General features: G+C 42.4%; 1 protein-coding gene across 1 annotated transcript in view; it reads left to right on the forward strand.

The window, feature by feature from the left end:
- Slc1a1 (solute carrier family 1 member 1) overlaps window positions 1-15,531 on the forward strand; it is a 76,899-nt gene that overhangs the window by 45,973 nt on the left and 15,395 nt on the right. Inside the window, exons 3-6 of the mRNA XM_006991083.4 lie at window positions 8,842-8,934; window positions 9,636-9,750; window positions 11,196-11,238; window positions 12,615-12,710. Coding sequence (XP_006991145.2) covers window positions 8,842-8,934; window positions 9,636-9,750; window positions 11,196-11,238; window positions 12,615-12,710 — 347 coding nt within the window. The remainder of the gene's footprint in view (window positions 1-8,841; window positions 8,935-9,635; window positions 9,751-11,195; window positions 11,239-12,614; window positions 12,711-15,531) is intronic.

The following is a 15,531-nucleotide window of genomic DNA, read 5'->3' on the forward strand; positions in this document are numbered from 1 at the left end:
AATGAAGGATGGAGGGAGGGGGAATGGCTATGAGGACGCTTATCACGTGTGTTCTGTGGCTCAGTGACACACATCACTGACCACTGATGACGCAGTTGTAGGTGGCATCCTCACAGGCCGCGCAGGCCGGGCTTGCCCACCCAGCTTTCTCCTCACTAGCAAGTTGAAGGAGACACAGGCTTTTAAAGACCGCTGTGTACAGGAGTACATCGAGCTTGGGGACAAAACCCATGCTTATTTCTCTTCGTGCGACTGGCCTGCCTCTCTGCTGGTGACCCAGCTAGAGTCACCCGGACAGTGGTTTAACGCCTGTGTAACCCTGAGCTTGGATGTTATGTCCACTCAGGCGCTAGCGAACGCCTGACTTCGGTGACAGAGTTCATCACGACACCTTGACTAGAAGGGAGCGACTGTCACGAAAACTCCATTCTCAGGTGGGTGGCAGCTTCGTCAGAGAGCACTCTGAGGAGTCTCTTGCCCTCGGATATTTATTTTTAAAGCTTGCTATTGTTTAGCCCACCCTGCTTCCTTTGTGGCGCGGTTATAAAAAGTTCAGATGATTATTCTGCTGGCCAAGCGCCAGCCTCCCTGCTTGCTCCTCAGAGCCTCCTCCTGAGGTAAATAAAGAAGAAAATGCCTTTTTCCTAAAATAAAGAGCCAGCAGGTGCCCTTAACCTCTAAGGACAACCTTGAGTTCTGTCCCTGTTTCCAGGCCACAGCCCAGCCTCAGAACTGTCTCTGGTTATGAATGGTGATCTTGCCCTAGGCATTTCCATCCAATTCTGTCCTGTGTGTCATGTTCTCTCCCCGGTGACACCTCCTGCTCCTGTGGACTCTGCTCCAGGACTTCATGAAGTAGCTCATTATGAAGTGGTGTGGAGAACTTTCTAACCAGCCACAGATCTAGCTAGCCTGTCTACACTATGATAAATGAATACATTTTGTGGAAGTAGGAATTACAGAACAAACATCTGCATGGCTCTAGGAAGTGGGTGCACAGTAATGAAGAGGAGCCAGGCAGTGGCGGCACATGCCTTTCATCCCAGCAGAGGCAGAGGCAGGCAGATCTCTGTGAGTTCGAGGCCAGCCTGGTGTACAGAACAAGTTCCAGACAACCAGGGCTACACAGAGAAACCCTTCTTGGAAAACAAATAAGGAAATAATTTGAGGGACACTGAGAAGTTAAATGCATTCTTTTGTGGACTTTTTTATTGGTGACAAGTATTTTCATTGGCCACTCTGGGAACTGAACTAAGCTACTGTGTGTAGGAGCTTTCTGAGGAGACTTCCTGCTTAGCTGACACAGTGGACCTGTGGGTAGCTGGGGGGATGATAGCCTATAAAAGTGCAGCTCTGCCGGGCGGTGGTGGTGCACGCCTTTAATCCCCGCACTTGTGAGGCAGAGGCAGGCGGATCTTTGTGAGTTCAAGGCCAGCCTGGTCTACAGAGCAAGATGCAGGAAAGGCGCAAAGCTACACAGAGAAACCCCGTCTCAAAAAAACAAACAAACAAACAAAAAGCGCAGCTCTTCCTGTCACGTGGAAAGCTTGGAGTACAAACGTTCACAGAGTACTTTAATTACCGCACCGATGATCTAGGGAAGACTGAGGCTCAAGCCTTGAAATAGTAGGGGACCGTATGCAAGAGAATGGAGTTTATTGTGTCTTCCTCTCCACTGCCCCTATGATGGCAAGGTAGAGTGGGTTCAAGGAATTTTCTTAATGGAGTTAAGTCTAAGTCTGTTCCCTTGACATGGTTGCATGCCCACTTAATGCTGCACAGTCTGGTAAGGTGTGGAGACTGTGCTGTGTTGTCCATATGATAGTCATGGGCCACATATGGCTATGTGAATAGAGAGTAATTTCAATTAAGTAAAATTATAATTCAGTGCTCCAGTTACCTAGACACCTGGCAAGTGCTTGCTAGCCGTATGTAGCTCCAGTCTATGTCAGTGGACAAGACAAACACAATTTCCACAGCACAGGGAGGTACATGGGGCAGTGCTGCTTTGGAATTTCATAGCACACGGAAGAAGTTGAGATGTCGTGGTGCATGAGAATGGGACCCTAGCTCCACCACTCATATCCATAGCTTGGTGGCATGTTGCATAACCCCTTTGAGCCAAAGATGTGTCCTCTCTAAAAATGGGCTAATAATGCCTACCTCATTGAGTTAAAGTGAGAATTAAAGGATATCTGTGATCAATGTGCAGTCATCGCTCAAGACAGTGTTGGTTGCCATCATCATCATCATCATCAGATATGACGTATTTATAGTATCCAGACAGACATTTCATACTCATTAAATTCTTTGTTTCTGTGATAGTTTTGAAGATTTAGCTGTTTTCCCCATGTTCCTTCTCTCTATAGTAGTCACCAACAACCCCCCCCCCATGATGCACTGTAAGTTGTCCGAAAACCTGGGTTTGGGGGCTGTGGTACCCTCCCTTTTTTTGTAACTACAATGGTAGAGAGAGTGAACAATATAGAAAAGTAGGATTGTTGATTTTAGCAAAATTTTTGTCTGGCTCAGAAACATTAATGACTGAGGCAGATGAGAAAAATTCGCAACAAAGCTCTTCCTAAGGCTGAGCACAAGAGAGCTGCTGCAGTTACTTGGGATATATCTAAGGCATTTCCACCCAAAATCCCATTTTTAGACAGCCTTTTGTTGCCAGCTAAGTCCTAAAATCGAGGCTGAAGCACTGAACTCATGGTGATGAGAGGTATTTCATCTCCTGGGAAGAAGAAACAGAGAGAAAAGTGGAGGAACCAGGGATGAGATTGCCCCATGAGGGGATCTCTGCAAACACTGTGATCAGCAGAGTGTCAGTCCAGGGAGGGCAAGAAGGAAATTTAGTTCAGTGCGACTCAGTAGCCAACGTTGGTTTGAAGTTGGAGAGTCTGACTCACAGTAATTTATTTTAGGCATATTTAAGCACAGCACAATTTGGGGGAAATTTTTCCTGGTGATAATTAACTCAATCCCTTGTGCACAACAAAGCTTAAGCCATGATTACATTGAAACTCTTGTAAAGTACACATGACATCTTCCATAAAGATAAGCTTATTCATTTTTGAATTGTGTCCTTCAGCTCTCTTGGGTATTTTGGTTGTCTTTACTATTGCAACTGCTACTTCTGATTGCCTTACTGTCAGGAAAATAAGTTTTCCTCGGCACACCAAACTCCATTCCCGCTCACTCCCCCCGCCCCATCAACACACACACAAAGGACTAGACTGATAGCAAGGTTATTCTAGGATGTCTGAATTTTAGTCTTGTCCTGGAAGTTGGTGAACGGACCTTAACAACAACTTGGGTGGATGCTAAAGGCCAGAGGCCTTCTCCAAATGCTTACCTTCCAGATGGGCAGTCCACATGTCAAAGAACGTTGTTTAGAATGAGAAATAACTTGTTCTGTCACCCTAACAGCAATGACATCCTTGTAGAGTTTTCCTGCACTTCAGACATGTGCCAGGAAATATGAGGAGCACAATCCTCCAGCCACTTAAGGAAATGGATAGGTCTTTTATGGTGCGAGGAATGCCTCTGAACACCACCTGTGCAACCTGCTAGCCCTTCAGCTCCAATGGCTTCCCTTTGGAGTTGTCTTGTGACAACCTCTTCCCTTTTCCAGCTGCCCTGAACTCCAGGATTTGCACACAGTTGTTGTGGGACAACTTGTATTAAAAATGCAAAATCATTTTCTATGGTGATACTTTGGCTTAAAATAGGATTCTCAGCTTGGAAATCAGGCAGTGTAGAATTTGAAACATCCAAATGACAGCATGCTGGAAAGTTTCTCACTCTGTCCCATCTCTCTCCTGGAAACTCAGAGAACATCAATTGACTCCATTTGGGTAAGCATCTCTGATATAGGGGTGTGTTTCTAGCAGAGACAGGTGGTGCCTTGTAGCACGAATCTTAAAAGATCTTATTAATAAAAACAAACCTGGGGGGCTGGAGAGATGGCTCAGAGGTTAAGAGCACCAGCTGCTCTTCCAGAGGTCCTGAGTTCAATTCCCAGCAACCACATGGTGGCTCACAACCATCTGTAATGAGATCTGATGCCCTCTTCTGTATACATAATAAATAAATAAATCTTTAAAAAAAATAAATAAAATAAAATAAAAACAAACCTGGAGCCATATATTGGGGTGAATGCTGGAAGATCAGAGAAGCAGAACAAGCTACAGCCACCTCACCTTGCCAATTCCTCAGCTGATCTGGAAGCTTCTTAGTCCCCATCCAGAATGAATATCAGCTGAACTGTTTGTTGCTCAAAAGCCTAAAAGCTTAACCAGCTCTAGTTCCTGGTTTTCACACCTTATATACCTTTCTGCTTTCTGCCATCACTTCCTGGGATTAAAGGTGTGAGTCACCATGCCTGGCTGTTTCCAGTGTGGCTTTGAACTCACAGAGATCCATATGGGTCACTGCTTCTGGAATGCTAGGATTAAAGGTGTGTGTGCCACCATTTTCTGGCCTCTCTATCTAGTGGTTGTTCTGTTCTCTGACCCCAGATAGGTTTATTAGGGTGCACAATATTTTGGGGAACACAATATCACCACAGTGCCTTCTACTGTAATACAGCCATCCCTTCAGACAAACCTCTCAAGACTAGGCAACATTCGGTTATTTTATTGGTAGCTAAGACTATTTGAAAGTAGACCTAACAATGTGGCCATTAAGTCTCTTGGCTTTCCAGTGCCAGAGAAATTATTTATATTCTTCCAGTCTTAGGTTTTTTGAGGTATCTCACAGTAGCAAACATGTATAATACATTTGTTCATCTAGGAATAGTTTTGGAAATTATGAAAAGAGCTGGGAAATATGTTAGGGTGGATAATGAAATTACTATGGTTTATTGTTGTATTAGGTGCTGTGAGATGGTCTTTATGTACCTGTGAATATGTGTTGTTATCCTTGGTTACTAAAGAAGCTGCTGTGGCCTGTGGCAAGGCAGAATAGAGCCAGGTGGGGAATCCAAAGAGAGAGACAAGGAGAAGAAGGTGGAGTCAGAGGAGATGCTGAGTGCTGCAGGGGAGCAAGATGTGATGGAACACAGGTCACACCACGAAGCCACGTGGCAAAACATAGATTAATAGAAATGGGTCAATTTAAGATGAAAGAGTTTGCTAGCAAGAAGCCTGAGCCATAGACCAAACAGTTTGCAATTAACATTAAGCTTCTGAGTGATTATTTTATAAGCTGCTGTGGGTCAGACAGGACACAGGAAAACTTCCAGCTACAATTGGTGCCCACCATTGGGCATTGATCCACATAGACCCGAAAAAGCTTAAAAAAGATTGTGAATGCACAGAAACAGAGCCCCACTGGGCTTCCTAGTCTCACAGTCTCATACCATCAGCAGCACAGAGATGCATCTCCAGACAGCTGCCTGAGAGATGGAGCTGGCCACCAGCTGCCATGAGCTGAGCGGTGTGGCAGATTTCTGAAGCCCCTCCCACAGGGGGCAGAACCAAGAGGCTTCTCCCAGCCTCTGCCTGCAGGACTGAGAGCCAGCAGCCAGGGTGGCTGCTTTGGTCCTAGCCCCTCGGCAGTTTGAAGCAATGGTCAGAAAATGATTACAGAGACACAATAAAATAGATTCAGATGGAAAAAAAAACTTCTAAACAGGTTACAATGTGTTTAAAAATATACATAGGCTTGAGAGAGAAAAATAAAAGGATAGAGAAAGTCCTTAGAAAAGAAATAGAGTAATAAAAAATATAATAAGCCATGTAAAGATGGAAAATACACAGAGTCTGGACACTGTATGTTATTGTGTTGTCTTTGAGTTGTTTGATTGCTAAGGAAGGAGCAACAGCTGCTAAGAGACAATTGATTATAAACGTTGCTGGATTAATTCAACCAATATATTTTGAAAATAACTTCAAAATTTAAGTCAAAAGATATGTTACTTTGGAGAAGAGGTTATGCTTTTATTTCCACAGGAAGTAAGAGGCTGTGGATTCATTCTGTGTTAAGAAAAATCAGGTTTGATTAAGGAAGACCCCCTGAAAAATCTCCAATGGGAACAGATGACCCAGATGATTAAATATTTCAGAGCGCCTCTGTTGCAGTTTCCTCTGAGTTTTGCATCCAGAAAGGCTTCAAGGCTGCTGGCTGAGATGATCCAGCCTCACAGACTACTCCAGTCAGGACTTGACCATAATCCTAATCCCTGAGAGGGTCCCCATAAGATTAACAGCACCCCCAATCAGCAGGAAGTAGCCTAGAGAACTATGCCCACATTCCCAAAATTAAATTATGAATGTTGTCATCATTTGGGGGGTTGGTTACAAGTTATTATGGATAATGGTCAGGAAAAAAGCTAAACAAAGGGATTAGATTAGGGAACTTGTTCTGAAAATAAAAGGGGAGGATATAGAAATGACAGGGAAAAAAGGGTAGATTATTGACTCTAATCCAAAAAAAAAAACAAAACAACTATTAATCTTGCATATTTTACATTAGTATGGATTTTGGTTTATTGATACAAATTTAAAGTTAATTTTGTTATACTGTATGTATATTTCTACTCTTGTTTAGGGTATCATGTTCATGCAGCTCATTTAAAAATGTAATATAGCCGGGTGGTGGTGGCACACACCTTTGATCCCAGCACTCAGGAAGCAGAGGGAGGCAGATCTCTGTGAGTTCAAGGCCAGCCTGGTCTACAGAGTGAGATTCAGGACAGGCACCAAAACTACACAGAGAAACCCTGTCTTGAAAAAACAAAATAAATAAATAATAAAAATGTAATATATAATTAAAAAATACAGATTAATAGTCATCTATAACAGCAAACTTATAGTTGTGTAAGGTATGTTTTCAAGGTCATACAGGGATATATTTCAGATAGATAGGCAATCTTCAAACACTTCACAGACCTACAGAATATGGCATTTAAAATGTTTTAAGAACTTAGACTTTTCTCAACAGTGAGACATGTCTGCTCTTGCAGCACCAATTATTTTAAAGAGGATGATGGGCATCAAAGAAACTCCATATGGGGTTTGTTTTCTTTATGGCAAAAGCTAGCCATGTGGGCAAAGAAAGTGCCCTTGCCTCAACTGCTGTACAATTTGACAGTATGCTATACAAGTTGGACAAGCAGGACACAAAAGAAAGTGACTACAGAACTTTTCCAAGATAGAGTGGGGCAATCCTTCAAAAATCCTGCTTCACAGATAAGTCTGTCAGATATGCTAGGCCTGTAGGCTGAAGATGAATGCACCAATGTTGCAGAGGAACTTTGGCGACTGTCCAGGCAGCCTGATGTCCCTGTCATTAGGTAACATTTCACCCTTCTAGGGTCTTTGATGGAGTCGAAAACTAATAGTTATAGTGTTCCTTAGTTATAATAGAAAGTAAATTAGATATAAAACTTATACTCACCAAGATAAGATAGATAAATATTTTCTCTAATTTTGTCAAATGCAAATGATTGGATATTGTTACTATAATTCTTACTTAATAACTGTTTTTGTTTTACTATCTTAGAGTTAAAACCTTCCTTTTTAACTAGACAAAAAGGGGGGAATGCTGTGGGATAATACTCTTGTATGCTGTAAAAATTTGTCACTCAAATTTGTTTAGTAGAACGCTGATTGGCCAATAGCCAGGCATGAATTATAGGTGGGGCAATCAGACTAGAAGAATTCTGGGGAGAGGAAGGATGGAGTCAGGAGTCACCAGCTAGATGAGAGGAAGCAACATGAGAATGCTGCTCTGAGAAAAAGTATCAAGCTACATGGCTAAACATAGATAAGAATTATGGGTTAATTTAAGTGTAAGAGCTAGTTAGTAATAAGCCTGAACTATCAGCCAAGCATTTATAAATAATATTCAGCCTCCAAGTCAATCCAAGTGGCTGCTGGGTATTTGGGAACAGGCGAGGAGAGAAACTTCCACCTACACTTAGGTTCAGAGACAATCTAAAGATTCAACAGCAAGGGACCAAAAAGCACATTATAGTCCAGCCACATGTCAGGCAATTTCTGTTTGTTGGTTGGTTGGTTTGGTTTTTTGAGACAGGGTTTTCCTGTGTAGCTTTGGAGCCTGTCCTGGAACTCATTCTGTAGACCAGGCTGGCCTCGATCTCACAGAGATCTGCTTGCCTCTGCCTCCTGAGTGTTGGGATCAAAGACATATGCCACCACCACCCGGTACATGTCAGACAATTATATACCAATTTAAATTATCTTTAGGGTAAGTTTGTGACAGTGAAGACTAATACTTTTATGTTAACTATAAAATTATCTATGTTTACAAAACTTTGAGAAGAAAATTTGGTAGAATGTTAACTACAGTTGGTGAGATAAAGTATGTTTGTGGACAGGAGTGGTCAGTAGCTATTACCTTAATAATTATAGGCAGATGTTATCTTCATATAACCTGAGTCTCCTGATAGAAAAGACAGAGATGAACACAACTGTGATCTGCCTGAGTGTCACTGCACAATAAGACAATTAACTTGGTTCAAGATAAATGGTTCCTCAGTACTGAATTTCAAAGGAAGTTTGTCTCTGCTATTGAGTGATATTATGTACAAATCTTGACAGCATCCATACATCACTTGCAGAAGGGGGACTCTTTCTATTTTATGACCAACGCCAAGAAACCCAGAGGCCATGGCCATGGAAATGAGCTGTGTAGGGAGTTTGTGCCCCACTGGCCTTCCACTTCTGAACTCTGAATTTGCAGTTTTAAAGTGTTTGCTACATCTTATCAATTGTGTGAGACGCGCCTCACAGCTCTTTATTAGAGTCCCTTGTGCTGGAAATCTGCCTTTTGACCTTAGCGTGACTTGACCTTTCTCCCCTCTCCCTCCAGGTGTCGCTGCACTGGATTCCAATGTATCTGGAAAGATCGGTCTGCGAGCTGTGGTGTATTATTTCTGCACCACCATCATTGCTGTGATCCTCGGTGACACTTCTTTCTAACTTCCTCCTCTATGTATTTGTAACTTTGTGTTCAAAAAGTAATAGGGCTTCTTAAAATGCACATTTTTTTTAGCCAGAAAGCAATATTGTCAGATTTTCTTAGACTTTTGCTGTCTTTGAGTCTGTATAATACCTTTAATGTGAAAAAAAATGCTGTAAGGACAGAATTTTGACCGTAGTACTGGGTATCAAAGTCTCTGATAAGAAACAGAGAGAAAGTGACATTTCTGTGCTCTGTCAGTATCACTGGGGAGAAAGACGAGGGGCCAAGAGTTATTATAATCTTAAGCCAGATCATTGATCTGGAGCGGTAGAAGACAGTTCCGGAAAGGTTGCCGTGTATCTGCAAGTAGAAAACAGAAAAGCATCAAACAAATGAAGTGCCTTTACTTCAGATAGTTCTGTGGCTGACTGAATTCAAAGAACTGGACCTAGTGTGGCCAGAAGCATTTCTAGGAAGTCACTCACTCTTTAAAAAGAAAAGCAAGAAGACTTCTTTGTTCATGCATTTGTTCACTTCAGTGGGGGGCAGGGTAAGGTAGTAACTAAGGTTTAGCATTTTATAGGGAACTTGCAGCCCCTCATGTCACAGTATTGCCTTGGCCACCTTGTCAACTGGTTCTCTAACACCCCAGGATGCCCTGGAAGGTTTTAATTCTCTGTGAATACTGTCTTTGGCCACAGGTATTGTGCTGGTCGTGAGCATCAAACCTGGTGTCACTCAGAAAGTGAGTGAAATCAACAGGACAGGCAAAACCCCTGAAGTGAGCACAGTGGATGCCATGTTGGACCTGATCAGGTGAGCCTTGATGGTGGGTGATTTCCTGGATGGGTTGTCCGTGTAGTCGCACAAGGCCGCATGAGTGATGTAATGCTCCCATGTCTTAGCATTTGTAGGTGTGTGTTAAGTGAATGTATGTATGGTGCACATACGTGGGGGTCAGAGGACAACTTCAGTAATTGACCCTCTCCTTCTGCCTTATTTGAGTGAGGGTCTTTTTGTTGGCTTTTGTGCTGTATGTGCTAGGACAGCTGGCCCTTGAGCTTCTGGAGGTTCTCCTGTATCTGCCTCCATTTTTACCATATAAGCACTGAGATTATCGATATGTACTAAGGTGCCCAGCTTTGCATGAGTTCTGGGGATTTGAACTCAGATCCTATGCTCATGGAGCAAGTACTTTACTCACTGAACCATCCCCCCCCCAGTCCAACATCTTAACATTTTAAATAATTTTTAAATTAATATGCATCTTCATTTGCCATAAATCCTACAAATTATATTGCCAGTCATTTCTACTTGCCAAGCTAGATTCAGAAAGCCATGGATAGAACAGGACCCTGTCTGAGGATTTAGCAGGGACCGAAATGCAGGAAATACCCTTGTTACGTAAAGATGCTGGGCAGAAGAAGTAGATGGCCAGTTCTGGGGGTTACTTGGAAAATTTCATGTTTTTATTATATAGAGAAACCCTCTTTTCTAAAGTGGTCAGTGCCACGAGCAAATTAACAAATTGAAAGTATCAATTTAAGCAGAACAAATGTTAAAAAAAAAGTTATAGGATATGTACATATTGAGCAGTTTGGGGACTAAGATTATCTCTACTTGTGACCGTACACTGTAATTTCATTCAATTTCTGCTGAATTTGCTGACTTATAAATGCATAGTTAGAATCACTAGGTTCCATTTCCATAGAATGGAGCAACTGAATCATGAGAAATTGCCAAGAAAGCCAAGTACTTAAATCTTTAGTTTTCTCTTTATATTTCAACTGTCCTACCATACCTAACTTATCTGCAGAAAATACAGTCACTCGGGTTTCTTGAGTCTCCAAGGCATGTAACTTAGCTAATTATAGGGTCCATACAGTTTTCTTCACACCCATATTTTATTAGTTCACATATTTAATTTGGTGATTATGACAGAATTTGCAACTGGCATTAAGTACTCCAGAACAAATATGACAGACTGTTCTAAAAATGGAAAGATACAGAAAATCAAACTGTCTCAACTCTGTATCCATCTGCCTGTGCAGCATTTCCCCAAGAACAGCATGGGTGTCACTTAAGGAATCTGTTAAGTGGAAGTTGACTAGGGGGACTCCTCAAGGGATACTATGCAGAGCAGAAGCTAGAAGAGAAACTGGAGAATCTATCCTATGCTACCCCCAATTGTATTGATCTATAGTTTAACAACCAAAACCATCTGTTTCCTGATATAATCATTCTTTCTGTGTTGCCAACAGGAACATGTTCCCGGAGAACCTGGTCCAAGCCTGTTTTCAGCAGGTAACATCAGTGGCTTTGCTCTTGAGTTGCCCCTGTGATTCCACAACCCACTGAGACTTCATTTTCCCCAACGACACAAGAAATGAAATGACCCCATCAAAACTTGACAGCAAAAAGTATCCCTGTGAAGGCTGTCATGAAATGCATACCATTATTGACAGAGTTCTCTTCTCAGGCATGATCTTCTCTTCACATAGAGAAAAGCAAGAGTCTGCCAACATGCTCTATTTTATTTATTTGTATTTTGGAGAGCCATGTTCTATTTGTAAAGAACTTGGACTTCCTGCAGATGCAATGCCGTGGACAGAAGAGCTGTCCATCTCTTCCTTCCCATCCCTTTCATGGTGACCATCTGTGTCCAACTCACACCGTGTTGACCAGCCCACCCAGAACCTGGGGCTTTTCCTTCACATTAGGTGTCCATTACTGGAGCTCCTCAGCAAAGCCATGGGTGTTTTAGATTTTTTTTTTTTCCTAATGAATGTTTACCATTGTCTTTGAGCCACTAAAAACCCCTTTTCTGTTTATCTGGGCTCCTTAAGACAGCTGAGTAGATCGCAAACTGCTGTATTCATTTACATAAATTACATGGACAGAGACCTCTATATAGACCAACAGAAATGGCAATTGCGTTGCTACCCCGTAGCCCCCACCAGGAACAGAACTACCTCTATTTAAGGGGTGCCTTTGCAGCTCAGTTACAGTGGTCGTTTGTAGAGCTGCAAGTTGGCAGAGATTCTGCATGGGGGACGTTTCTTTCTAGCATCATAATAAAGTAGCTTTTTCTCAAGCCACCATGATTGAAGCCTCACGGGACCAAACAGGGCTGGCTGATGGGAGAAATTCAACAGAAATCTCACTCACCGCGAAGCCCTGGAGGAACTGTTGATTTGGACACAGCCACTCAGTTACACCTTTCTCGGAACTTATTAGTCATCGTGACTATTTTTATCAAATTGCTAAGGTTATTTTTCCAGATTAAAAATGATGAGTTTAAAAAAACAGAAATGGTTGACAGGAATCTCCCTGTCTGTGAAAGTACCTCCGGATAAACCCTGCTTCTGTTTGCATTATGTCTCCATTCATTTTCCCCTGTCGTGAAAGGGAGAGAACATTTTAGAGAGAACTGAATGGCAGTTGTGGGAGACTGGGGGTTTGGATTTTTAGATCCCAGTGTTAGTCCCAGTGCCTCCTGGGAAGGATCATCAAAAGCTAGAGGCAACAGAAGCCCCATCAGTAGAACCCTTAAACGACAGTTACTTGGCCAAAATAACATCCCTGTGGTGTAGCCCCAACTGGATGCTAAAAAAAAAAAAAAAAAAAAAAAAAAAAAACACTTCTTACTTTTGGTGCAATTGTTTTTCTCCAATGTGCAGTACAAAACCAAGCGTGAAGAAGTGAAGCCTGTCAGTGATCCTGGGGGGAATGCCACAGAGGTGTCTGTCACCACCGCCATGACAACCATGTCTAAGGTACCATCTGCCACCCCACCCCTCCCTGGCAGGCATGTGCCAGTCTTGAGTGGCAGGAGGGAGAAAGATGTTCAGTTTTATTTTTCACAGAATCTTTGTTTGTGAACTTACCTCTTCTCCAAATTCGTCTGCAGCCCAGAAACCTTTCACAGTCATCCCCCTCCCCCAGAGTGGCACAAAACTGAGTCACCCACAGTACCTGAGTCCAAACTGAGCTTGAATGAGGCTACAATATATTAATTCATTTTGGTTTTCATTCAGTAAACACGCATCCATGTTGTTATATGTTTTATCCCACTTCTGTTTTCCTTTCGTGCATTTTCTTGGTGATTTTTGTGGTCTCTTTATTTTATTTTGTCCTGTATTTCATTGAGAATCTCTTCCCCTGACTATTTATGTGTGTGGGTGGCAAGGGATACTGGGAATTGAACATTGGGTCTCCTGCATGCCAGAGAAGCATTCTACCCTTGAGCTAGTTCCCCCAATGCATTCTCTCTCTCTCTCTCTCTCTCTCTCTCTCTCTCTCTCTCTCTCTCTCTCTCTCTCTCTCTCTCTCTCTCTCTGTAATTTTGGGTACTTACATATTTCTCGTGCACTTTGTTTATAGTCACCCCCATAATCTTTTCTGTTCTGTCCTCCCTAAGAATCCCATCTACTCTCATATGTATACATATTTGTATGTGTGTGTGACTCTACCACTAAGCTATGTCCCAGCCCTATAGACTTTTCAATCTAGAGTCCATATGTAAGGGAAAACATGCAATATTTGAGTCTGGCATATTTTGTTTCCATTCCATCTATAATTCTTTTTCCTGCAAATGGTATAATACCCCTCATCTTTGAGTCTGGCATATTTTGTTTCTGTTCCATGTATACTTCTTTTTCCTGCAAATGACACAATTTCCCTCATCTTTATGGATGAATGAAACTCCACTGTGTCTGTGCACCACATTTCCTCCGTCCCTTCATCTGTCAGTGAGCGCCTCTCCCCTGTCTTTGCTGTTGTGGCTAGTGCTGCAGTGAGCATCCATGTGCAGGTATTTCTATGCCACGGGGACTTGGAGGGTGTGCCCAGGAGTGGGGCTGCTAGATTATATCTGCTCCACCCCTGCATGCTCACTGGCACTTGTTTTCTTACCAGCAGTCATTATGACTGGGGTAGGATGGACTCTCTGTGTCCTTTTAATTTGTATTTCCCTGATGGTGAAAGATATTACACATTTTTCATATCTTTATTGGCTATTTGTTGACTTTACTATATAAAATGGATGGAAGCATAGTAATAAAATGCTCTGTAATGTTTCTAAGTACAAGAACACAGTGATACACTTTGCAGAGAAAATATATGTGTTAAAGAAGCTTCATTCAGACGTGAGTATAGTCCTGTTAGCTGTGAATCCCATGTTAATGAATCAACGTATAGAAAATCGTCTCTAAAATAGAAATGCACATGAAACAATGCCGTGCACTGATTGCTTGATACAAATGATTTGACAAGGCTGTGTATTTCCCCATGGGGACTTTATAGAACATGACTACCAGGAGTAAGGAGCATCATTATTCATAGAGAGAGAATGGTGAGCCTTGTCACTGTACCTCGGCCGCTCCATACAGTTGAGTACCTTGGGGACTGTTTTAGGTTTGCAAGGCTATAAACACAGAATACAGGCCCTTGCTTTCTTGCCTGAATCTCTCTGCCTGTATGTGCATCTGAATCCGGATCATCTGAGACTTCAGAAGGACCGCATGGCATGTGTGCCAGGTTCCTTCATGGAATCCAGCACCATTCCAGAATCAAGTGCCACCAATGTTTCTATAACAAAATCATGTATGTTTTGCCAAGTAAGAAACACAGTGGCCTCATCTCCATTCAGAAGAGATTTTGTCAAAAGAGTAGACCATAAAGTTACCAAGAAAATCAATAGACTGTGAGAGCTATTGAGGTTTCAAGAGAATCAGATTTGTAGTTTTTAGGCCCACAGTAGACTTCTGAATGATCTCAGAGGAAATATTTATTCTGTGTTTAGAGTGGGAGAGAGAAGTGTGAGAGGAGGAGGGAAATTTAGGAAGAAGAATATTCAGTCAACTTACTGATTAAATTAAAGCTGGATATGATGGTGCGTGCTTGTAATCCTAGCACTCAAGAGGTTAAGGCAAGGTCATGAGTTTGAAGCCACCCTGGGCTACCAAGTGAGTCCCTGTCTAAATAAATAAGTAGGGACGTGGAGATATGGCTCAGTGGTTAAAAGCACTTGCTGTTCTTCCAGAGGACCTGAGTTCAGTTCCCAGCACCCACATTGGATAGCTCACAACTATCTGTACTCCAGTTCCAGGGGATCTGGTACCTTCTTATGGCCTCCATGAGCATCCCCACATGCATAGCATAAACACACACACACACACACACACACACACACACACACACACGTAACAAATAAGTGAAAAAATATAATTTAAATTCAGTAGGCCATTGTTGGCTTCCGGCTTCCTACTGCAAAACGCCTCCATTTCTCCCAATTATGGCCATGGGTCCTCTGTAGCCAGGTTTCTTATTGACTCCCAGGGTGGGGGTGGGGCTCTCTTCTATTCAGATCCACCCTTTACTTGCTCCTTATTACTAACTATTGATCAGATTTCACAAATAGTGTTCTGAGCACCCTCCATATTGGAGTTGCTGCTCCACATTAAGAGGATAGTGGAAGAACAGATAAGATATCATGTGACATATGACAGACTTGTCACATCCTCAGACAAGGAGTGACAAATGTCATCTTCAGAGAAACCAGGGTGCTTTGGGAGCATTGGGGGCCATAAAGGATGA

The sequence above is a fragment of the Peromyscus maniculatus genome, chromosome 1, assembly GCF_049852395.1.
Source record: "Peromyscus maniculatus bairdii isolate BWxNUB_F1_BW_parent chromosome 1, HU_Pman_BW_mat_3.1, whole genome shotgun sequence".
NCBI classification, from domain to species: domain Eukaryota; kingdom Metazoa; phylum Chordata; class Mammalia; order Rodentia; family Cricetidae; genus Peromyscus; species Peromyscus maniculatus.